General features: G+C 41.2%; 2 protein-coding genes and 1 long non-coding RNA gene across 3 annotated transcripts in view; 2 read left to right on the top strand and 1 right to left on the bottom strand.

Annotated features, from left to right (window-relative positions):
- LOC117529741 (homer protein homolog 1-like) overlaps nt 1-8,785 on the top strand; it is a 50,625-nt gene extending 41,840 nt beyond the window's left edge. Inside the window, exons 6-9 of the mRNA XM_034192595.1 lie at nt 4,026-4,185; nt 4,287-4,397; nt 4,485-4,565; nt 7,503-8,785. Coding sequence (XP_034048486.1) covers nt 4,026-4,185; nt 4,287-4,397; nt 4,485-4,565; nt 7,503-7,691 — 541 coding nt within the window. The 3' untranslated portion in view covers nt 7,692-8,785. The remainder of the gene's footprint in view (nt 1-4,025; nt 4,186-4,286; nt 4,398-4,484; nt 4,566-7,502) is intronic.
- A 5,614-nt stretch (nt 8,786-14,399) lies between these two features.
- LOC117529897 lies at nt 14,400-16,921 on the top strand. The gene is made up of 3 exons (XR_004566135.1): nt 14,400-15,870; nt 16,657-16,658; nt 16,909-16,921. It is a non-coding gene; the product is annotated as an uncharacterized LOC117529897 (long non-coding RNA).
- Nucleotides 16,922-20,158: 3,237 nt separating this feature from the next.
- jmy (junction mediating and regulatory protein, p53 cofactor) overlaps nt 20,159-24,797 on the bottom strand; it is a 58,372-nt gene continuing 53,733 nt past the window's right edge. The window contains exons 8-10 of the mRNA XM_034192539.1: nt 21,747-21,830; nt 21,170-21,668; nt 20,159-21,090 (exon numbers count right to left, since the gene is read on the bottom strand). Coding sequence (XP_034048430.1) covers nt 20,780-21,090; nt 21,170-21,668; nt 21,747-21,830 — 894 coding nt within the window. The 3' untranslated portion in view covers nt 20,159-20,779. The remainder of the gene's footprint in view (nt 21,091-21,169; nt 21,669-21,746; nt 21,831-24,797) is intronic.

Raw genomic sequence — 24,797 nt, 5'->3', positions numbered from 1 at the left:
CCAGGTCAGGTTGTTGCTGACGTGACACCCCCCCCCCCCCCCCCCCCCAAGGAATTGCACAATCTCCACAGCAGAATCCTTGATTTAAATGGGTGGGGGGAGCATCTTTTGCACAATGCCTGTGTTTCTAAATCTTAATCTGTTTGAGACTACATCGTGTGCAATGTTATTATGACTAAGATGATTGTATTTTATTTATTACCAACGTTCTCCTGATGATGTGAACGTGTCTATGATGACACGTGCTGCTGCCTTTCTTGGCCAGGTCATCCTTGTAAAAGGTTTTGATCTCAATGGATTTCTACCTGCTTAAATAAAGGTTCTTATTATTCTCCTGAATTATTAGTGTTACAGTGTTACATTTATTCATAATCAGCATTCACCACAGTCATCCATAGTCTTTTCAGCATTCTGCTTGCAACGAAAATAAATCCCATTAATGATCTACCGAGACAAGAAATGTATGTTCAATTACACTGTTTACAACAACAGCATCATCATCATGTCATTCATTATGAGTGGCTGAGGTTACAGAGGCAGGACTTTGAGACACAAATACAGTGTTTTCAGATTTTCCCATTCTGGGACTCATTTTTAAAAAGTATCTTCTTTTTTTTTTGGCCACCAAAAACAAGACAAGTTGTGAGGAAGCATCCTGCTTTTTTTCTCTCTCTCTATGCTGAGAACATGATTGATGCACAGTACAGCAAGGCAGAAGGTGCATGTCAAACACTCACATTACCAGCATCCTTTATTTAAATAAATTCAACATCTTTGACATCTTTTGTTGGATAGTCATGAAAAACAAAAGCAGATGTTTATCCTCATCACTTGCCATTGTAAACACACACACTTAATTATGCCGCCTCCTGAGTCCTGGTGATGTAAAAATCACACATGTGCACATGGCGACGCTCAAAGCACTCAGCACATGTCCTGCTTGCTGTTTCCTGCTCACCAAACTTTGAACTTTTTGGAAACACAAAGCCTTTCAACTGTAAAATAAACCGTAAATTTCTAAATGTATCATCAGCGATGCTCACGTGCCACATTTTGATAGAGATTTTTCCTTTTCAGTGGACAGAATCTCTGTTCGGCTGTCCTCCTCAGCTGTGCTTTGAGCTGGCTTTTCATAGCGTTTCACAGCCTTGGGATGCTTGAAGCGGCTAACTTTTTCAACACACATTTTCAGCAACAATTCAGTTAATTTTTTAGAAAATCTGTGCTCGACAAACAGACCAGTTGAACCCAAGAGCCGGGCAGAAATTTGCCACTACCCCTGACTTAGAACACTGCGGAAGAGTGCTCAAACAGCTCGGCTTTAGAAACCTTCCCTCCTCATGCTCGGCAGCAAAGCGAAGAGCAAACAGCAGCAGTTGAGAGGTTTCACAGTGGCTCCTCTCTGGTATCGGAAAACATCACGGGTTGTATCAGTATTTTCCGATATTTAAATTACGTCTGTATCGGAAGCCGATACTGATACTGGATGGGATCGGTTGTGCCCTTACTAGAAGATTAGACTGCTTCATGAAACTGGGCCAAAGTGTTGAATATTTGTGCTGCGTTCTGTTTATGAAACCTCAGACAGTTGCATTAAAACTTCTTTTGTACTTTCTTGTTTCGCTTGGGGGTCAAAACAGCAGGTCTGGGATGGATCGCATTATTAATTTGGCTCAGCTGTCGCCCAGATACCCTTTCTGACTTAAGTTTAGTTCTGCTCAGACATTGTTGGCAGTTCTTGCTTTTCTTTTATTTGGAATCTTCCAGACTTAAAGAATGCATGAATATGTCACATGGAGATTGAATATGAGTTTGACATCCTGTCTTCAGAAAACCATTTTGTAATTACCTTTGCCATTACGTCAAGAAAATGTCAGTTTCTCTTTAAAAAGTTGTAGCAGATGTTTTTATCTAAAGCAACAGCTTAAGTTGCTTTATTATTTTTAATTCTTATCCAGTTGTTGTTGTTGTAATTGTACATTTTTGTTATGGGAGAATTCTTTTTTTAAGTAGTTTACTATTATGACCGTTGTTCTGGTATAATTCCATTACTTCATTTGAGCAGCTCTGTTCGTTTAAACTTGAGTGGTAAACCGGTTTCAAACAGGATTGAGTTCCTACTACAACCCCTGGCAAAAATGATGGAATCACCGGCCTCGGAGGATGTTCATTCAGTTGTTTAATTTTGTAGAAAAAAAGCAGATCACAGACATGACACAAAACTAAAGTCATTTCAAATGGCAACTTTCTGGCTTTAAGAAACACTATAAGAAATCAAGAAAAAAGATTGTGGCAGTCAGTAATGGTTACTTTTTTAGACCAAGCAGAGGGAAAAAAAAATATGGAATCACTCAATTCTGAGGAAAAAATTATGGAATCACCCTGTAAATTTTCATCCCCAAAACTAACACCTGCATCATATCAGATCTGCTTGTTAGTCTGCATCTAAAAAGGAGTGATCACACCTTGGAGAGCTGTTGCACCAAGTGGACTGACATGAATCATGGCTCCAACACGAGATATGTCAATTGAAACAAAGGAGAGGATTATCAAACTCTTAAAAGAGAGTAAATCATCACGCAATGCTGCAAAAGATGTTGGTTGTTCACAGTCAGCTGTGTCTAAACTCTGGACCAAATACAAACAACATGAGAAGGTTGTTAAAGGCAAACATACTGGTAGACCAAGGAAGACATCAAAGCGTCAAGACAGAAAACTTAAAGCAATATGTCTCAAAAATCGAAAATGCACAACAAAACAAATGAGGAACGAATGGGAGGAAACTGGAGTCAACGTCTGTGACCGAACTGTAAGAAACCGCCTAATGGAAATGGGATTTACATACAGAAAAGCTAAATGAAAGCCATCATTAACACCTAAACAGAAAAAAAACAAGGTTACAATGGGCTAAGGAAAAGCAATCGTGGACTGTGGATGACTGGATGAAAGTCATATTCAGTGATGAATCTCGAATCTGCATTGGGCAAGGTGATGATGCTGGAACTTCTGTTTGGTGCCGTTCCAATGAGATTTATAAAGATGACTGCCTGAAGAGAACATGTAAATTTCCACAGTCATTGATGATAATGGGGCTGCATGTCAGGTAAAGGCACTGGGGAGATGGCTGTCATTACATCATCAATAAATGCACAAGTTTACGTTGATATTTTGGACAATTGAAAGGATGTTTGGGGATGATGAAATCATTTTTCAAGATGATAATGCATCTTGCCATAGAGCAAAAACTGCGAAAACATTCCTTGCAAGAAGACACGTAGGGTCAATGTCATGGCATAGGGTCAATGTCGAGCAGATCTGATTTGATGCAGGTGTTAGTTTTGAGGATGAAAATTTACAGGGTGATTCCATAATTTTTTCCTCAGAATTGAGTGATTCCATATTTTTTTCCTCTGCTTGGTCTAAAAAAGTAACCGTTACTAACTGCCACAATTTTTTTTTTTCCTGATTTCTTATAGTGTTTCTTAAAGCCAGACAGTTGCCATTTGAAATGACTTTAGTTTTGTGTCATGTCTGTGATCTGCTTTTTTTCTACAAAATTAAACAACTGAATGAACATCCTCCGAGGCCAGTGATTCCATAATTTTTGCCAGGGGTTGTAGTATTTTTTGACGGGAGTGGAACTGTCCAACTGATGATTGGCACGCCGCATCACATCCCCCCGTTAAATAATTTGTGTGTTCAGCTGCAGCTGGAGGTTTTGTAATTGGTTTTGCTTTGGTGTGTTCACCATCAAAGTATTTACAGTCTGGCAGGATCAGATGCTGCTGCAAGAGCTCGTAAATGTAGTTACTGCTAAAACATTTGCTCTGCTTTTTTATTGTTCTGTGTGAAAACTTCACAGATGCGAAACAAAAATCATCAAATGGAACACTTTAACTGCAGTTCAGTGCAAAGAAAAGACCTTTAAGCTCTTTTTTTCATGCATTTGTTTGAGGACCTGAATTAATCTCATCACATCAGGTTTGTAATTATTTTGTTTGTTTGTTTGTCTCACTAATTTCCAGTTCATCCAGCATCAATAAGCACTGGGAGGCGGAGCTGGAAGCACTGAAGGGAAACAACGCCAAGCTAACGGCGGCTCTGCTGGAGTCCACGGCCAACGTCAAACAGTGGAAGCAGCAGCTGGCAGCCTATCAGGAAGAGGCCGAGAGGCTGCACAAACGGGTACAAACGCACAAAAACAAACAGCGCGCTCCCGTGTCGCACAGGCGCTGATGTCATCCAGAGGATAAAGAATATTACACGTCTGGATTTTTTGCTTTCAGGTGACGGAGCTGGAGTGCGTGAGTGGGCAGGCGACAGTGATCAAATCCCAAAAGATGGAACTGAACCAAACAATCGAGGAGCTGGAGGCGGCGCTGAAAGCCAAAGAGGAGGTACGATGTGAGCGCGAGGACGTCCTGTGACTTCATTCATTCATTCGTCTGATTTTGTCCTAATATTCACTCTCTGTGCCTGTGCAGGAGTTAGAGGCGCTGAAAGCAGAAGTGGAGAGTGGTGCTGAGTTCCAAACTCAGAAAGACTCGCTCACACAGAAGCTCCAGGTGAGGCGTCCCTCACTCTGCGTGGATTTGCACTTCTGCTTTATTGTGTTTCATCTGTTAAAATGCAGAAACAGCAGCTGGCTTTAAAATTGTTCCCGTTGTTGCCAACTGGTTCCAGCCGCGCTCCAATTTATTTGTCGTCATTTCCGCTTGTTGTCTGAAGAACTTTGTGTCCCGTGGTGTAGTGTCCTCGCAGGTAACGGGTGCTGTGCACACACACACACCACAGCGGCCGCTGACTGCCACTGTGGTGTGTGTTTGTCACTCTGAAGTCATTTTCTGGTGAAGGCAGCAGGAAGCTGCAGATATTTGTGGTTCCGTGGTGACGCACAGTCACGCGGAGTCAAATGCGCAGAGCGCTTGAAAATGCAAAACTGTCATTTGTTTGTTTGTTTACTGTGAGAAAACACTTCACGGGTCTCACTGGGCTTCTTAATATACTGAGGGAAAACCATTAAAGATGTGAATGAATTATAGTCATGTTTGGATCAAAGCGACAAGTGAATAAACTTACACAGCCGTGAGGATTTTCAGCAGATTTGGCGCCCACTCCCTTTGTTTTGGCCCGTCACAGCCGTTTACAAGCACACTGCAAATGAATCAATAAAGAGCGGTGTGTTTTTATTATTTTTATGTTATATAACTATGCTGTAATTCATCATTCAGTTATTTGTCCAGCAACCAATGATGGGTCACCTCAGAGCGCTACACACAAGTACAGTAGTGTTCAGAATAATAGTAGCATCTGCTGTTGATGCTACAAACTCAAAACTGTTATGTTCAAACTGCTTTTTTACCAATCCTGTGAATCACTAAACTAGTATTTAGTTGTATAACCACAGTTTTTCATGATTTCTTCACATCTGCGAGGCATTAATTTTGTTGGTTTGGAACCAAGATGTTGCTGGTTTACTAGTGTGATTGGGGTAATTGTCTTGTTGAAACACCCATTTCAAGGGCATGTCCTCTTCAGTATGAGGCAACATGACCTCTTCAAGTATTTTGACATATCCAAACTGATCCATGATACCTGGTATGCGATATATAGGCCCAACACCATAGTAGGAGAAACATGCCCATATCATGATACTTGCATCACCATGCTTCACTGTCTTCACTGTGAACTGTGGCTTGAATTCAGAGTTTGGGGGTCATCTCACAAACTGTCTGTGGCCCTTGGACCCAAAAAGAGCAATTTTACTCTCATCAGTCCACAAAATATTCCTCCATTTCTCTTTAGGCCAGTTGATGTGTTCTTTGGCAAATTGTAACCTCTTCTGCACATGTCTTTTATTTAACAGAGGGACTTTGCGGGGGATTCTTGCAAATAAATTAGCTTCACACAGGCGTCTTCTAATTGTCACAGCACTTACAGGTAACTCCAGACTGTCATTGATCATCCTGGAGCTGATCAGTGGGTGAGCCTTTGCCATTCTGGTTATTCTTCTATCCATTTTGATGGTTGTTTTCTGTTTTCTTCCACGCGTGTTTTTTTTTTTTTGTCCATTTTAAAGCATTGGAGATCATTGTAGATGAACAGCCTATAATTTTTTGCACCTGCGTATAAGTTTTCCGCTCTCCAATCAACTTTTTAATCAAACTATGCTGTTCTTCTGAACAATGTCTTGAACGTCCCATTTTCCTCAGGCTTTCAAAGAGAAAAGCATGTTCAACAGGTGCTGGCTTCATCCTTAAATAGGGGACACCTGATTCACACCTGTTTGTTCCACAAAATTGACAAACTCACTGACTGAATGCCACACTACTATTATTGTGAACACCCCCTTTTCTACTTTTTTTTTACTAATAGCCCAATTTCATAGCCTTAAGAGTGTGCATATCATGAATGCTTGGTCTTGTTGGATTTGTGAGAATCTACTGAATCTACTGGTACCTTGTTTCCCATGTAACAATAAGAAATATACTCAAAACCTGGATTAATCTTTTTAGTCACATAGCACTACTATTATTCTGAACACTACTGTAGGACTGGACTTATGCTGAGCACAGACAGATGCAAAGTCTTCACAGTACCCGATGGCCATATTTTGGCTTTGAGTAACAACAAAACCCGATATGACACAATTTTGTTAGAGTGACAGAAATGTTGCAACTAAACAACTGTATTTAAATCATTGTGTATAATGGCAGGATAGTTGAACAGACAGCAGTGAGGTGCAGGTCAGAGTCCCAGACAGACAGACTGTATTTGTGAGTTAGTGATTGTTTCCATGACACGTCAGTCTTTGAGGTGCTTCACTAAAGCTTGTTCAAACCAGATGGAACCCAACCTTTCCCCAACATGCCTCCCCATCCAACAGAACAAGTTCCCTGCCTGCAAAAGATCGGTTGACTGCACGCAGTGTTCCAGCCGCTCATAAACGAGGTTATCCAGGAGGTCATCCCGCGCCTCGTTGATGTCCTAAATCCTTTTCATACAGCAGCGGTGTTTACTTTTGGTCCTGAATCCAGAGTCATTTATGACCTTTTAAAGGAAACGATCTGAGCACCTCCATCTGTCTGCTTTGCTCGCGCGTGTGTAGCTCGGACCCACCTTCACACAAACAAACAAACCCGGACCTGAGATTGGACATATTTACCCCTCAGACATGTTTGACGTCACAACACAACAGATCCATAAGATCTGGCTGTTATCTTTGCGCTGTGCAGACGTGTTCTTGCAGCAGTTAACTGGAGAGCAGTGATTTATTTAGTAAATAGTTTAGTATTCTGAATGTTGCTTTCTCTTTGTTTGGGGGAAAAATTACATTGTGGAAAAAGGTTTTCTATTTTAGTTGCACCCCGCCCCCTATTAATTGCAGTTTTGTACTTACTGCTGTCCGATGTGCACGTAACCATTTCCCTTTGTGGCACTCATACTGCGTGCACTCGGAGAACGATGTTCCACAGTGGGTTTAAACGTGTCGTTTTTCTCAGGAGACGGAGTCACGGAACCAGACGCTGGAGGCCCAGCTGAGTGAGCTGGAGCAGCGTCTGGAGAGCAGCCAGCAGGAGAGAGAAGCCTTCAGGAAGAGTCTGCGCTCAATGCTGGAGCTGCTGGACGGCAAGATCTTCGAGCTGACCGAGCTGCGAGACACGCTTTCCAAACTCATCGAGGCCAACTAGAGGAGAAGACGGGAAACCCATCACTGCCACAGCCACCGCCGCGCCTCTGCGGTGCGGCCGGCGACGCGCACCGCCGCTGCCGCCACTCACTGCATGCCAGCACTCACATCGTCATCGGTTTAAGTTCCAAAAAAGTATGTTTACACCAACGTTTGGCTCTGGTGCAGCTCACGTTTACAGCAGCCTGTGCTCGGCCTTCGCTCACTCCTCTGCACCCAGCTGACGCACTCTTTGCTCTCCAGTTTGTTTTTTCCTCTGACTTTCATTCCTTTGGAGAGGATTTTTTTTGTAATTTTTTTTCTCTCTTTCAACAAGGATGTTATTCAGTTCTGAGGTTTCTTTTGTTGCACTGGACTTCTTTGTCTCTTTGCAGTGTGTGTGTGTGTATCATGATCAGCCAGATCAGCCAAATTTCCAGAGTCTCATTTTGATGCTTTGCAGCTTTTCCTACACTCTGAGGTTTCTTAATTTTGATATTTGAACTCTGGAGGTCGACTGAGTCGAATGTGATGATGAAACCTTCCTGCTGACAGCGTTCTCCCGTGACTGTGACTCCGCTTCCAGATGACGGCCGGGAGGACGTCTTCATATATTTGTCCTACAACATACGAGCAATACAGAAACGCAGTATCTGAGGACAATCTCTTTTCAGTCTCGCCTTCAGGTAATTTCCTCTGATACAGATGACACCATGACGGCGGCGTCTATCTTTATACACTTTGTGCACTTGTAAAAATGGAGTTGTGCGTCTGGGTGAATCTCATTTGCTTTTCTTTCCCGCCCTCTTTCTGTTGCGACTTGAGGTGGAAATGACTAAACCCTCTGTGATGGGTAACTGGCCGGTAGGCCGCTAATCCTATGTTGCGGCACGGCATCTGTTGTCGTCAGTTTATTGCGATATCTGTTTTTTTGTTTGTTTGTTTTTGTTTTCTATTTTGGCAAGGGTGTAGTATGGGTCCTTAACATTGTTCCCGTCCAAAAGTCATATTAGTAGATTGGTTCATTTGGAAATGGTGGCCATTTTTATGCCAAAAATAGCTATTTTGAGCGCTTAAAGGCAATTTTCTCAAAAACTGTCAAACTTTTTTCAAAGTTGTCAAGGGTGTAATATGGGTCATTGACATACAGTAGTGTTCAGAATAATAGTGCTATGTGACTAAAAAAGATTAATCCAGGTTTTGAGTATATTTCTTATTGTTACATGGGAAACAAGGTACCGGTAGATTCAGTAGATTCTCACAAATCCAACAACACCAAGCATTCATGATATGCACACTCTTAAGACTATGAAATTGGGCTATTAGTAAAAAAAAATGTAGAAAAGGGGGTGTTCACAATAATAGTAGCATCTGCTGTTGACGCTACAAACTCAAAACTATTATGTTCAAACTGCTTTTTTAGCAATCCTGTGAATCACTAAACTAGTATTTAGTTGTATAACCACAGTTTTTCATGATTTCTTCACATCTGCGAGGCATTAATTTTGTTGGTTTGGAACCAAGATTTTGCTGGTTTACTAGCGTGCTTGGGGTCATTGTCTTGTTGAAACACCCATTTCAAGGGCATGTCCTCTTCAGAATAAGGCAACATGACCTCTTCAAGTATTTTGACATATCCAAACTGATCCATGATACCTGGTATGCGATATATAGGCCCAACACCATAGTAGGAGAAACATGCCCATATCATGATGCTTGCACCACCATGCTTCACTGTCTTCACTGTAAACTGTGGCTTGAATTCAGAGTTTGGGGGTCGTCTCACAAACTGTCTGCGGCCCTTGGACCCAAAAAGAACAATTTTACTCTCATCAGTCCACAAAATATTCCTCCATTTCTCTTTAGGCCAGTTGATGTGTTCTTTGGCAAATTGTAACCTCTTCTGCACGTCTTTTATTTAACAGAGGGATTTTACGGGGGATTCTTGCAAATAAATTAGCTTCACACAGGCGTCTTCTAACTGTCACAGCACTTACAGGTAACTCCAGACTGTCTTTGATCATCCTGGAGCTGATCAATGGGTGAGCCTTTGCCATTCTGGTTATTCTTCTATCCATTATGGTTTTCTTCCACGCGTCTGTTTTTTTTTTTTTTTGTCCATTTTAAAGCATTGAGATCATTATAGATGATCAGCCTATAATTTTTTGCACCTGCGTATAGGTTTTCCCCTCTCCAGTCAACTTTTTAATCAAACTACGCTGTTCTTCTGAACAATGTCTTGAACGTTCCATTTTCCTCAGGCTTTCAAAGAGAAAAGCATGTTCAACAGGTGCTGGCTTCATCCTTAAATAGGGGACACCTGATTCACACCTGTTTGCTGCACAAAACTGACGAACTCACTGACTGAATGCCACACTACTATTATTGTGAACACCCCCTTTTCTGTTTTGTTTTTTTTTTGCTTTGTTTTTTTTACTAATAGCCCAATTTCATAGCCTTAAGAGTGTGCATATCATGAATGCTTGGTCTTGTTGGATTTGTGAGAATCTACTGAATCTACTGGTACCTTGTTTCCCATGTAACAATAAGAAATATACTCAAAACCTGGATTAATCTTTTTAGTCACATAGCACTACTATTATTCTGAACACTACTGTATTTCACATCAAAAAATTAGTCATAGATTTGTTCGTTTGTAAATGGCAGCCATTTTTATGAAAGCAACTAGTTTGGGTATTTGGGCCCAATTTTCTCAAAGACTGTTTAACTTTTCTGTTAATTTAACAAGGGCACAGTATTGGTCATTGACATTGTTCCTGTCCCAAAATTATTTGCGTAGATTTGTTTGTTTGGAAATGGAGTACATTTTTATGCAGAAAGTGGGCATTTTGCCTTGGGCTTTAATTGAGCCGGTAACCCACATGGCACTTGGCACTCTCGTTTTATTTATTTATTTTTTTTATGTTTATTTACTGTTTATTGCTTAATTGTTGAAGATATTATCAAGCACATCGACTGAAACAAAGCTGTTTTCTTGATTTCCATCTTTCACTGTAATTCTTTTTATTTTCCTCTGGTATTTGAGTGTGAAGGTAGTTTTGTTTTGGAGAAACTGGCAATATTTTTGAGCTGATTTCACAGAAAATGGTAAATAGAGCAGGTTGAATTTGTATTTTTTTTTTTTTCTTTTGCCAAATGTTTTCCTGTACAGATTTGAATTTTGCTCATGTTGCCTTTGGTACAGAGATGCATCAATGGTAGCTGACTGCGGTACTTTTCGTGGGATTTACTATTTGCCAAAAAAAAAAAAATCACTGTTACAGAGAATTCTACGTATATCTGAAGAACACTATTTAAGGGCTTGTAGTTGGTTATGGTACATTTGGGAGACTTGAATTATTTTTTTGTGGTGACTATTGCTTTGAAAATGATGAAACATAATACTATAGCTTGAATGGGAATAACATTTGAATAAGAATTTTAAATGTTGATTATACCACATGATTAAAAAATTGTAATTCTGAGTTTGTAGTAAAAGATAAATGGAAAAACATGAGGTTTTTCTTTCTTACATTGGAACACTTTTGCACTTCAGAGCCGTCATCCAGATGGACTTTGATCCATTTGTGCCAAACAAAAACCTGTTAATTTAACGCCATCATACCAGACTGACAAAAAGTGTTCACTCCCTGATCTACAATAACTGACTGCATACTCAACTTTTAAACTAGATCTGTGCTCAGAGAGTGCATGTACCTCCACCAGCACAGTACTGCAGTTACTTTTGATGTTGCACTATGAAATGAACGATGACCGAACTGTAACTTCAAAAGGATCAAATTCAAGTCGGATCAGATATTTCTGAAGGAGTTCTGGCATGAAGCCAATGATGTCCTTCAAGTGGTTCCACTTGAAATTTCCAACTAAACATTGACCAAAATGATGCCCCATAATGGTGAAATTCAAGTTGGATCTCAATTGATTTTTGCATTTTTCATGTTTTGTGACCTTGACCTTGAAATTTGAACTGTGACCTTAAAGTGAACTTATTGTGTTCTAGGACCCACTTCCATGCATCAGATTTAAATAAAATATAAATTTTTCAGGTTAACTCTGACCTTGGCTGAACTTTTGAAGGTCAAAGTTGAAGGCCAAGGTCAATTAGAAACCATCTCCCTAAGAGTAACAATATGAGCTAAATTGAGTTTCTATGGCGAGTAGTTCCTAAGTTATGGCTGATTGTGATTTTCACCTTGTGACCTCGACCTTGACACTTGCACTATGACCTTGAAAAATGAACTCACTCTATTCTAGGATTATCTGAACTGTCTGTCCAAATTTTGTGAAGATAGATGCAGAACTGTGCCTGTGAGACCGTTAACTATCCAACAAACGCAGGTGATCACATAACCTCCGTCAAACTTAATTGGTGAAGATCATTGTCCCTTCAGCTCCTCTTGTTTTTAGGGGTCGCTGCAGTGGATACAGCCAGATCGGCATTGGTTTTTGGCACAAGTTTTATGGCCGGATGCAACTTCACAGGTAGAGGTAATAACTATGAACCATCGGCTCAGTCACTGTGTGTGTGTGTGTGTGTGTGTGTGTGTGTGTGTGTGTGTGTACACAGTGTAATGATCCTCCAGCTTCAGGTGCTTGTAGTAAAGACAGCAGCTGACCTTTCAGTCGGTGTTATGACGACAAAAAAAACACTGCAGCAGCAAAAACATGATTGAAAGCCACAAGTTTGATGAGGTTAAGTCAGTCCAGGCAAACTGTTTCACACATCTAAAGTCGGTGTGTTGGCTTCGTGCTGTGAGGACTCTGCAAACCTCGTGATGCAGAAAACCTGTCAGTCTGTAAATGGAATTTTCAACCAGATGGTTAGTATAAAACCAAACCCACTCTGGAATGGCTTCAAATGCAAGTAAGAATGTCCACAAAACACCTGAGGAGCAGCGCTGGAATCATGTACCATGTTCTGAGCGTGTGGCTCGTGTCTGCAGGGGTCGGCGTGCAACTGCATCACTAGTGATTTCTGTGTACAGCAGTATTCTGATATTAATCTGAAGAAGCCATTGCCATGTAAACTGGATTTCCTTGATTATCTTAACCCAAATAAGGTCAGAACGAGAGTAAGCAATAATCTGATTAAGAGGAGTCGTTAAACGAATGACGTCCTACTGGAGTTTAACAGCATTTTGCAACACATACCAGGAAGTCATCAGGGATCTTTCATGAAAACTGTTACGTGGGCGGTTACTACTGTATCTTTAAGGATGTGGGGAGGAGCAGCAGTTTCACAGTATAGGACTCACAGGCTCGAGTGCAAACGCAGCTTTAAAAAAACAAGGGACATACAAGCTCTTATTATGACATACAGAGGGAGTGCTGCTTCATTCTCTGTGCAGGACGCCACGTCTTTACTCAGAAAATAGTTGGTATACGATGCCATATTTGTTTAAAATGTAATTTATAGAGCCTTTAAAGGGAATGCTAGACTACACGTACGTCCACAACACATCCGAGAGTAATTAAAAGGCTATACAATCCTGATGTGCCGTGCGCCTTATTTTCACGTCAGATTAAATGCCGTGTAAGTAGCAAAGTGGAGGTTGGATACCCCTCAAATAGTCTATTTAGTCTGACACACACACACACAAAAAATTACATCGGCCAACAAGCAACGGCAGAACAGCACATTTTACTTAGATTTATTTTGTTTTGAAATATACAAAGGAAAATCATGATAGGAAACAGTCCAAAAAAATGCAACAAAAAACATATAAAGATCATTTACATTTGTACGGAATTGATTCTTAAAAACTTTCAATAAATATTTCAATACATTTAGGCATGCAGATACATTTTTCATGATTTATATTTCATTACACTATCATTCTTATGACTTCTTAATTATTGCACTTACGTTGTGATGGGTTTGTCTTCAAACCTTTCACATGCATAAGGTCCACACGAAGGGTCAAACTAAGGTCATGTGTAGTGTGTCATAAAAAAATTAAAAAATATCCAAAAGTGATGACTTGAATTCTGGGAAAAAACAAGCAGACAAACATGAACACAAAGTAAAAACAGCAGCGAGTGAGTAAAATTACACACAAACATTGCAGAGGTCACAGGATCCAAAAGATGATTGCACAGTCGGGACAGCAGTTTTAAACAAACTACATTCCTTCACTCAGTGCTGGACCTTTAAATAACAGGCCAAAAAACCAACCAACCAACCAACCAAAAAACAAAAAAAAAAAACCAAACCAGACACCACAAACTTAAAATGACACCAGCCGGTTACACACACAGTCACAGAAGAAATATCTTTGAAAACAAGGCAAAGGAAGGAAAGCAGCTGTCAGGCTAAAATTTATTTCAATTCAAAATACAAACCTCTTCCACAAGTTGTGTGGAAGGAGGAATCTTGTCCCACCAGCAGAGGGCGATGAAGCATCATTCATCCCCAACCAACTGCCAATCAATCAATCTACTGTGGCACTGAGAAAGCTTGTTAAAGTTTGGCTTTTCCCCCTCACGAATGGTTTAAACAAACAAAATTAAAGTTTGAACATGTGTGAATTTGGTTGTCAAAACACTACCTGACCGCTGTGCTGCGCATCTCAAGCCTAGATTCAAGTAAGAATTTTTATATAACGGCTGAATGGATCCTTGTCATTTGATTGGTGCTTCGTATGTTACATGACATGGATTATTTGTCCCATTTGTGTTGTTTTGCATTTAGAGTGCAATTTGGTTCCATACATTTGGTACCATTGCACTCTGCGCATACACAAAACAAATCCACTCCACTGTAAGCCATCTGGATGAATGAAGAGCTGTTCAGATGAAAAGCTGACATGAGTTTTGGCTGGACTGAGGAGCTACGCAAAGTCTTATATTCAATTTGGTGAAAGCAGGAACATACCATTCAACGAGGCGAAGCGAAATATTCGTTGAACTCAAACATTCATCATTTGTATATTTAGCTCTGTGCAGACACATAAACACATGGTTGCTGTGACGTCTGGAAAATGATGCAGATAGAAAAAGTCAACAGTAAACATTTCATACACAGAACCGCAAACACCAACATCGGACGTAAACGGCTAACCTCTGTCCAGCGGCTCCAAAAATCTGGTCCTGCTAAAAAGGTAAAAAAATAAAGAAAAAGTTCCTCTCCATCATATCTCACGCTCTCACTTTAATACTGCAATTCTGCGTAAACGTCTCAGCTCAAGATTCAAACTGAGCTCCCTCAGTATTCATTTGATAGGTAAACACGCTAAAATGGAAATGAGCGCCGTTATTACTGCTGTGATAGCTCCACTCTCGGTGTAAGACTTTGCCCGTTCTGGCTACATGAGGCATTTCTGTAGGCTAAAATATACAGTACAACTGGTTGTCACACAGTAAAATGCAAAAGTAAAGAACACAGTTATTACAGCGACAAAGGATTTTCCGGGAATTACTGGACTTACGGATGTAACGTGCTGCAGGCCGTATTAAAGCTAGCATATGTAGTCGTGCTAACTGTGGATGGCGGCAATCACATTAGACCCGCCCCCCAGTCGACACAGGCCGGTGCCGCACACCAAACGGTCCCCCACTAAAGATCGGTCTGCCTGCCTTCGCTGCACTGGACCCAACAAACCGATGACACGCGTGCCCTGTGATTGTGACCAAGAGAGGGCACTAATCATACAAGATGTTTTTGTTTTAAATCATATATCTGTGACGAAACGAAATTGTGCCGTTTCCTCAAACATCGCCCTGCTCCGGTGATGATGTCACAGGAGTTCTCAGCCTGACAGCGCCTGATGTTAAGGCAACATCTCCCTCACAGCTGTCGCAAATCAATAAAAATGCTGCCACCCAGAGTTTCTTTAAGGGTGGAGACAAAAACGAAAGGCTTCATGACTGAGACTCCGTTAACGTAACTGATAACCACATGTGCTAAATGTACTTAACAGTCAACATTTTCTATAACATAGCCCGTCAGTAGTCAAATATACCTCATGTTTCAGTAACTATGTCTGGCGTCTGTCAGTTTTTGCTACCTTGCTGGAAAGGGCTGCCATTATGACACGAATCACATGACTGTATACTGTATAATGTAAACAAAAATTAAATGAAAGTCATAAAATGTATGTAAAAGGCATGTTCCACACCAGATGAACTGCAGGTGTGTGGTGGCTGTGTTAACATGTTTACCGCTTGCACACTGCCTGCAAGTATTTGCACCTCTCCACAGATTTGGGTGGCATCTATTTCATTTCAACATCATAGCGGCCACATTAACACCTTTTACTGTAGTTTTTGGTGAAGTCATCACATGCATGAATGTTTTTAACCATTTCAGTTCATTCTGGGGGGGGGGGGGGGGTCATTTGACTGCCATGCACTTTCAATAAGATAATATTCCGGTCTGCACTTTTCCAAGCACTCCTCAAAAAAAACTCACAAAGCTCTGGGATCCACAAGATCCAGATTATATTCTTTAAAAAAGTAAAAGCTGTTGGTTCAGATGGTAAGCCTACATCTATTTATGTTTATATTATAACATGTTCAACTTGATGTATACTTTAACAGAGTAACTGTCAGCTGCTGTCAGCCAGTGAACTCAACTGCATGCACAGGTTTTCCTCAAGAGCCCTTAATAATTTTCCAGTATAATGGGGATTTGAACAGAGTCCTCTGGTCACAAGCTCCCTGCTTTAACCACTTGACCATCACCACAAAAAACCTCCATCAGAGGTTAAAAAAAAAAAATAATAATAATAATAAAGTAAATGTGTGTGTAAATTGAGCTATTTGTAGCAATGCTGTAGCATAAACACTGGCAGTAACAATATACGAGGTCTGTCAATAAAGTAACGGTCCTTTTTATTTTTTTCTAAAACTATATGGATTTCATTCATATGTTTTTACGTCAGACATGCTTGAACCCTCGTGCGCATGCGTGAGTTTTTCCACGCCTGTCGGTGACGTCATTCGCCTGTGAGCACTCCTTGTGGGAGGAGTCGTCCAGCCCCTCTTCAGAATTCCTTTGTCTGAGACGTTGCTGAGAGACTGGCGCTTTGTTTGATCAAAATTTTTTCTAAACCTGTGAGGCACATCGAAGTGGACACGGTTCGAAAAATTCAGCTGGTTTTCGGTAAAAAGTTTAACGGCTGATGAGAGATTTTGAGGTGATACTGTCGCTTTAAGGACTTCCCATGGAGCAGGACGTTGCGCAGCGCTCCCAGGCGCCGTTGTCAGTCTGTTTCGAGCTGATCTATTGATCCAGGACGTCATGAGAGAACAGAGAAGTTTCAGAAGATGTCGGTTTCAGCATTTTATCTGGATATTCCACTGTTAAAGGAGATTTTTTAATGAAAGACGTGCGGACAGATTGCAGCGTCGGCTCGCAGCCGCCGCGACGCTCCGCCACAGAAAAAACACCTCTGTTGGAAGCCTTAAGGACAAGTTGGAACATGCCCAGCTGTTAAACAATTTCTCATATACTCACTCCACTGAAAGCCATCAAAAGCCACCTGGATTTTACAAATGGTTATCAACACGGAGGTGTTTTTCCTGTGCCGCCGCACCGCCTCGTATTCATCATTAGTATTGTTTTCAAAAATGTCATTAAAATGTGTTCAAAAGTGGACCTTTGGGCTGGGGGCTGTTCTAACCCCTCGCTCCTCTGGCTACACACCTGCACGGTCTCTGTGAGCAGGAGGACAATAAACACAATGAGAAGAAAAACTTGTTTACATGAAAGGTGCCATCTGATTGGATGGTTAAAAAGAATAAATCACGTGCCATCTGTCACAAACAGAGTTAGTGGTAATTTAAAGCAAAGCATAAATATGTTTTAAACCATACACGACCAGTGTGCGAGTTATTATGGCTGCCTCGGCACCGCACTATGAAATAAAGTGAAACTGGTTGTACACTGTTGAGGATCTGTGTGAATAATTTAGAGCCCGACCGATATGGATTTTTTTGAGGCCGATGCCGATAACGATATTTGGATGAAAAAAAATGCCGATAATTGATAAATCAGCTGATTTGCCAATAGACGATAAATCAGCCAATATCATTATTATTATTTAATGAATAAAATGTTCTTTTTTGGACCCTTAACAAAAATGGTATGAGCTAAAAGCTGAAGCTTTGTCCTCATATTGATTAACTTTATAACAGAGAAGAATTTTCAAGTTCAAAAAATGCAATTGGAGCAGTTAGCGGGCTATTCAAACGGGCCAACTAGTAAGATATCACTCCTGAAAACTAGAGGTGCACCGATCGATCGGGCACCGATCATTATCAGCCGATCACGCCTTGATCGGTGATCGGCAAAATGCGCCGATCAAAAGGACCGATCACAACAGTGCAGGCAGTAGCACAGGGAGCGCTTGGTCCTGTCATGACACACTTTCCTCTGTGACGTAAACTCATTTTGACTGGACAGACAAGGAGAGCAGTCGCCATCATCTAATGTAGTCCATGTCCGTCCAGCTCATATCAGAAGTCAAAATGAGTCAAATGGCTCTGAGAGATCTAAATAGACTGCTGTGTAATGAATGGAACCACACTGCCATCTAGTGGATATCCAGTGTGCGTGAGTGTGTATTTGTGAATCAGTAGGCATTTTGATTTTATTTTTTCATATGAGTGTAGGGGTACAGAGAGTACAAAGAAGCTTTGTTCATTTGATTTGCTTATATTGTGCACTGCCATGATACTGGAATTGACAACTAAGTTTGAAATTTAAAAAAAATTGATTGAATTGAATTGATTGATTTGTTTGTGGATCTGTGGATTTCGCGAAAAGAATGTCTCAAAATTACGTCACAGAGGAAAGCGATGAATGCATGTAATTGGTGATCCACAAATGCTGAAACTCAATTCACAAATACAATTTCCAGTTTTACAAATGTAATTTTTTTTTACAAATTAAGTTTTATATTTGCAAATACATTATTTGCAAAGACCAATTTACAAGTTACAAATATGACATTTGCATTTGTGGATATCTGAACACATATGCAAATCAATGATTATTTGTAGATCACCCTGTGTGCATTTACAAATATTAATGAGACAATTTTAACCCCATAGGATGAGGGCTGTATTTTACATTCTCAACGTATTCTCTGCAGGCTGTAACCTGAGCAACATGAAACATGGGGGAAAAAAGCTTGCTGGTAGAACAAAGTCAGTGTAATAAAACAAAAGTTGGCAGTTTATTCTAGTGTCTTTATTTGAATTCATGTTTTTTGTTTTCATCATTAAGTTTTAATGCAAAAATAGTCCTATACATTAGACCTATATTCTTATTGTGGGCATGATCCAAATATGTACTTGATCGGTATCGGCCTTGATCGGTATCGGCAGATCAAAATTTCAGTGATCGGCCTAAAAAAATCCTGATCGGTGCACCTCTACTGAAAATGATCTTTGCCATATCATGTGAGGTAAATCTGCCCTACGATTGGATTTTGGAAAACCATGTGTCGGAGAACCAATTCCTATTGGACACTCACATTGCGCACGTCATCACACATCTTCTATCAGGAGTACCAAGATGGCTGACGGTGGATCGAAAGTCAGCGGAGTTAACTTTTCAGCAAAAAAATTAAGTTTCTCTCTCATATCATTAAAAGGTTATTTACAATTTAGTAAAGCCTCATACCAGCCGTCGTATACGATGGCGTTGGCCCCAGAGGATTAATGGCGAACGGCAGTAATTCCCAGAACCCTCCTGGACAACCAGTGAATCTGAATGTTTCAACCTCTTAGCAGTAAACGAAAGTTTTTCATGCTAGAAATAAGGTCTACATAACGTGGGCTTAATAAAAAGCCTGACCGACGCAATGAAGCACATTTGACACATTACTACATAAACTGAGTTAATCAAACTGAGTTGAACTGAAACGGGAGAAATGTGGGGTGAATGTAATCGCAAAGTTATTACAAACAACATCCTTATAAACTTACTTGTATGCTTTTGTCAGCGGATCAGTGCAGTGTGACGGCGAACTACGGGGGCCGGTGATGAACACATTTAAGCAGGGATGTAAGCAGCTCTCAGTTGAATGGAGTCAGAGCTCCATCTACTGGATAAACTGTGCAAGGACATTTTACACTGCTGACACAAACATTATTCCAGTAACTGTTCTGTTTATGAGAAATTATCGGCGTTCTATCGGCAAAATTTCGGCCAATAGTGAGTACTTTGAAAAGGGCTTATATCGGTCGGCTCTAGAATAATATATAACAGACTTCTGTTTTTAAAGCGGAGAGTGTTGATGGATTTTTTTTAAAACGTGCACCGTGGCTCTGTGGTAAACTCAGCAGCAGTGCTGGCTGCCTGCCCACTACACTGGCACCACACACATGAAAGAGGGGAGGTGATGGTCAAGTGGATAAAGCGCTGGGTTTGACACCAGAGGATCCTTGGTTCAAATTCCAGCCTGACTGGAAAATCACTAAGGGCTCTTGGGCAAGGTCCTTAATCCCCAAGTTGCTCCCGGTGTGTCACGAGTGCATTGTATGGCAGCATCCTCACATGAATGTGAGGCATTATTGTAAAGCGCTTTGAGCGTCTGATGCAGATGGAAAAGCGCTATCTAAATGCAGTCCATTCATTTATGTCACCGATATGGTGACGTGGTTTCATTTTGATTGATGACGATCAATCAAAAGACAACTTGATTAGGCCAGATATCAATCATGTCAATTGCACCAGGACATCCCTCTCTTACATTGTCACGAAAACGACATACTTGATGGATAAAATATATCATTAGATTTTATTAAGGCTGAATGTTATTTTTCTGTATGCTGTAACATTTTGCTACCATGTCAGAAAACGGCTCGTTTTTTACTCACCCTTCACACTTGTAGTGGTGCGGGTAGCACGAAATAATGTGCTCGCCATATCCTTAAATGCACTAACTCCCAGAAATATTTCATCGCTGTGTGTAGAACTGCGCGTAGAGGTTTTGCCGTTTGAGGTGATGAGAAAGTAAAAAAATGGCGTTTTTACAAACCCATCACAGAAGGCTACAGTACAACTCAGACACAACGCGGCAGCCGTGGCTTCAGTACGTAAAAAAAATAAAATAAAATAAATTCTTCCCATGAGAACATCTAGTTTTCCCAGTCAGTGCACGGAAGTCCTTCATCCTCGGATTCAGATTCCGGGGAAGCCTCCTTGATTCTCCTCAGGGCCTCGTGGATGCTGCGTGTCAAAGCGTCAGCAGAGTGGGGGGTGCTTGTGGCGTTTTGCTGCTGGTCCAGCCGGGTCCGTACCTTCCTCAGCCTGACGCCTTGTCGGATTTGGGCCAGGATGTTGTTACCGTCATCGTCCGGATCGGGAGCCAGGACTCTAAGCTCGGCCTTCCTCAGATGGAAGCTTCCTCGCTTCAGAGAGGCCAGCACCTCGTCCATGGGCGAGCTCGCTGCAGACGCACATGAGCATAAACAGTGAGAGAACACCCGTGAGATCGGAGTGTTAAATTCTTTCGCTGTCCTCCTCACCTCTTCTCCACTGTGAGGAGTCCAGAGACGCCGTCTTCCTCAGTTTCTTCCTCGCCATCAGCAGCTGGCTGCTGTCAAAGAAGCGAGGGGAGAAAGGAGCCAGAGGAAGCGGGAGGGATTCCGACTCGCATTCCAGCTGCCGCTCTGGGCTTCTCGGTGGATTCTCTGCCCGTTTCTCAACCTGCTGCTCCTCTGAAGGAGGAAGTGGAGGAGGTGGGGGGGGGGGAGGAATAGAAGCCAGCGAGAGAACAGAAGGGGGAGCAGGGAGGGGAGGAAGAGAGCTGAAGGGAGGTGGAGAGACAAGGTTTTCACCTCCTGCCGGTCCAACTGCTGGTAAGGAGACACAGTCGGAGCCACAGGAGTCGGCTGGAGGAGGAGCAGAGAGTTGTGGGAGATCTGAGATGTGGTCCGTCTGGACGCCGGCTGACTGGGTGCTGGGCTGACCTCCTCCTGCTCGCCGCAGCCTGCTGGACTTCAGGGTCACATGGCCTGGATAACGCTGTGTGAAGAGCAGACATCACTCAGTCAGAAGACGAGCAGCTTCCCGGCAGAACATCAGACGCCCGAGTTCCCGAACCTGTTTTAGGCTGCAGAGACGATCCAGAGTTCTCTGCCGCTCCTGACTCACTCTGGCACTTCTCTTGGTCTCATCTTCAACTTCCTGGAAGACAAGAAGTTTACTTTGATGTGGCAGCAGCTGTGTTTGATTTTCATTTGGTCAAAGGTTTAAGTACACCAAGATTAATGCCTCTTTAAACAAGGAGCCAGAAATTGATTGAATTACTTGTAAAAGTTCCTCAATGATTAACTGGTAGAATTCAGGGTTAACTGGTAAACCTGTGGCTGTATTTAAGGGTGGAAACCTCGAGCACCAGTGCGTCATGCAGCAAAAATCTAAATCATTAATTCAAGGCTTGCGGAGCACAAACAAAATAAATAAATAAATAAGACAGCTGATGAGCAGGACAAAGGCTGTATTGTGTCAGTTTTGGATTAAAAGCTTCCTCCTTTGTCGACAGCCTCACAGGTCATGATCATGTAGCCTCTCCTACAGGTGGATGGTGTCACATTTCTATCTAATGCCTCCAAATAGTTCATCAATTCCTTAGTTGTGATCCTGAGGTTCTGGTGGAGCTTCAGAATAAAAGTTATTTCATTCCTAGGTGTTCGTTTAGCCTTCTTCCTCAGTTACTGTATTTTCCAGACTACCTGTCACACTGTAGTAGTGGTAGTGTCTGTTCAAAAATGTACTACAAAGAACACCCCCCCCCCCCCCCCCAAAAAAAAAACGTATGGAAGTCGCATCACTGTATAGGTAGAGATTATTTTTGAAATGTGGTGCTGCTGCTTCTTGCAACAAGAAAAAATAATTTAATTGAAGCATGATTTATTTACAACACACACATTGGGTTAGTGAGCAGAAGCTAACGGGTTAGTAAATGCCACTATTTTTTATTTTTATTTTATTTAACCTTTGTTTAATCAGGTTAGTCCCACTGTGATCAAGACATCTTTTTCAAGAGAGACCTGGACAATTAGAAAGTTTCCAGTCCACCTAACCTACATGTCTTTAAATGTGGGAGGAAAGCGGAGCACCCGGAGGAAACCCACACAAACACGGTGAGAACATGCAAACTCCACACAGGAAGGCCACAGGTGGGAATCGATCCCATAACCTTCTTGCTGAGAGGCAACAGTGCTAACCCCTAAGCTACTGTGCTGCCCAACAAGGCATAGAGAACTCAAGAGTAAACTGCTGCTTGTTGTCGCTGAAGAGACAAAAACAAAGCGTAGTTACGTAAATGTGTACATTTCATCAAATGTAAGTAAACTTAAAAAAAAGTGCCATTACATTTTTAAGACACTACAATTAGCCTTCCCTTAGCCAAGCTGTGCTCCGTGTTGCAGTTCTGGCTGTTCTAAAAAGTGGTAACAAGTGGGGTACAGAGTAGTCTGAGATTATTCCCTCTTTATTCAACAACATACGAAGGCTATTCACGCTCTTTATTCAAGAACACTGTCTTTCAGTTTTAGAGACTAATTTCACTCATCCTTCTCATTCAGATCTTTTTTTTTAGTAGCAGCTGGCATCCACCGTAATGGTGTATTAATACCATCTTCTGCTCCAGAGCATGAATCATAGTGCCTTCTCCACATCAGTATGCAGGAGCAGCTTGTTACGTGTGTGTGTGTGTGTGTGTGTGTATACGCCGCTCGCCTCCAGGCACACACAATGCAAGCTGTTCCTTCAAAATATAAATTCCAGTCACAGACCTTTGTTAAACCTCTGAATTAAAGCCAACAATCCACTTTACAATCACATTTTGATTGTTTCTTTTCAAATCCACTGTGGTTGTGTATTGAGGCAAAATTACAAAAAGTGTGTTACTGTCCAAATACACGCCAGTCAATATTTATGTTGATGTTCAAAATTTCCAGGTGTTACGAGAAGTGGAAGCACTTTTTTGAGTATCCACTCGCAACTATAATTCATACCAAAATTTGTTATTGCCAATTATTTATTATTATTATTATATAAATATAATTATTATAGATGATTTACTCATATTGCATGTAAAAGTTGTAAAGTGATCTCGCTGTATTAGACCGTAATCTGATCTGAAATATATATATATATATATATATATATATATATATATATACACAGTAGTGTTCAGAATAATAGTAGTGCTATGTGACTAAAAAGATTAATCCAGATTTTGAGTATATTTCTTATTGTTACATGGGAAACAAGGTACCAGTAGATTCAGTAGATTCTCACAAATCCAACAAGACCAAGCATTCATGATATGCACACTCTTAAGGCTATGAAATTGGGCTATTAGTAAAAAAAAAAAAAAAAAAGTAGAAAAGGGGGTGTTCACAATAATAGTAGCATCTGCTGTTGATGCTACAAACTCAAAACTGTTATGTTCAAACTGCTTTTTTAGCAATCCTGTGAATCACTAAACTAGTATTTAGTTGTATAACCACAGTTTTTCATGATTTCTTCACATCTGCGAGGCATTAATTTTGTTGGTTTGGAACCAAGATTTTGCTGGTTTACTAGTGTGCTTGGGGTCATTGTCTTGTTGAAACACCCATTTCAAGGGCATGTCCTCTTCAGCATAAGGCAACATGACCTCTTCAAGTATTTTGACATATCCAAACTGATCCATGATAGCTGGTATGTGATATATAGGCCCAACACCATAGTAGGAGAAACATGCCCATATCATGATGCTTGCACCACCATGCTTCACTGTCTTCACTGTGAACTGTGGCTTGAATTCAGAGTTTGGGGGTCATCTCACTGTCAACTGTCTGCGGCCCTTGGACCCAAAAAGAACAATTTTACTCTCATCAGTCCACAAAATATTCCTCCATTTCTCTTTAGGCCAGTTGATGTGTTCTTTGGCAAATTGTAACCTCTTCTGCACGTCTTTTATTTAACAGAGGGACTTTGCGGGGGATTCTTGCAAATAAATTAGCTTCACACAGGCGTCTTCTAACTGTCACAGCACTTACAGGTAACTCCAGACTGTCTTTGATCATCCTGGAGCTGATCAATGGGTGAGCCTTTGCCATTCTGGTTATTCTTTTATCCATTCTGATGGTTGTTTTCCGT

This window comes from Thalassophryne amazonica, chromosome 17, assembly GCF_902500255.1.
Source record: "Thalassophryne amazonica chromosome 17, fThaAma1.1, whole genome shotgun sequence".
Lineage (NCBI taxonomy): Eukaryota > Metazoa > Chordata > Actinopteri > Batrachoidiformes > Batrachoididae > Thalassophryne > Thalassophryne amazonica.
The sequence above is the reverse complement of the archived record's forward strand: the minus strand, read 5'-3'. Positions and strand labels throughout refer to the sequence as shown.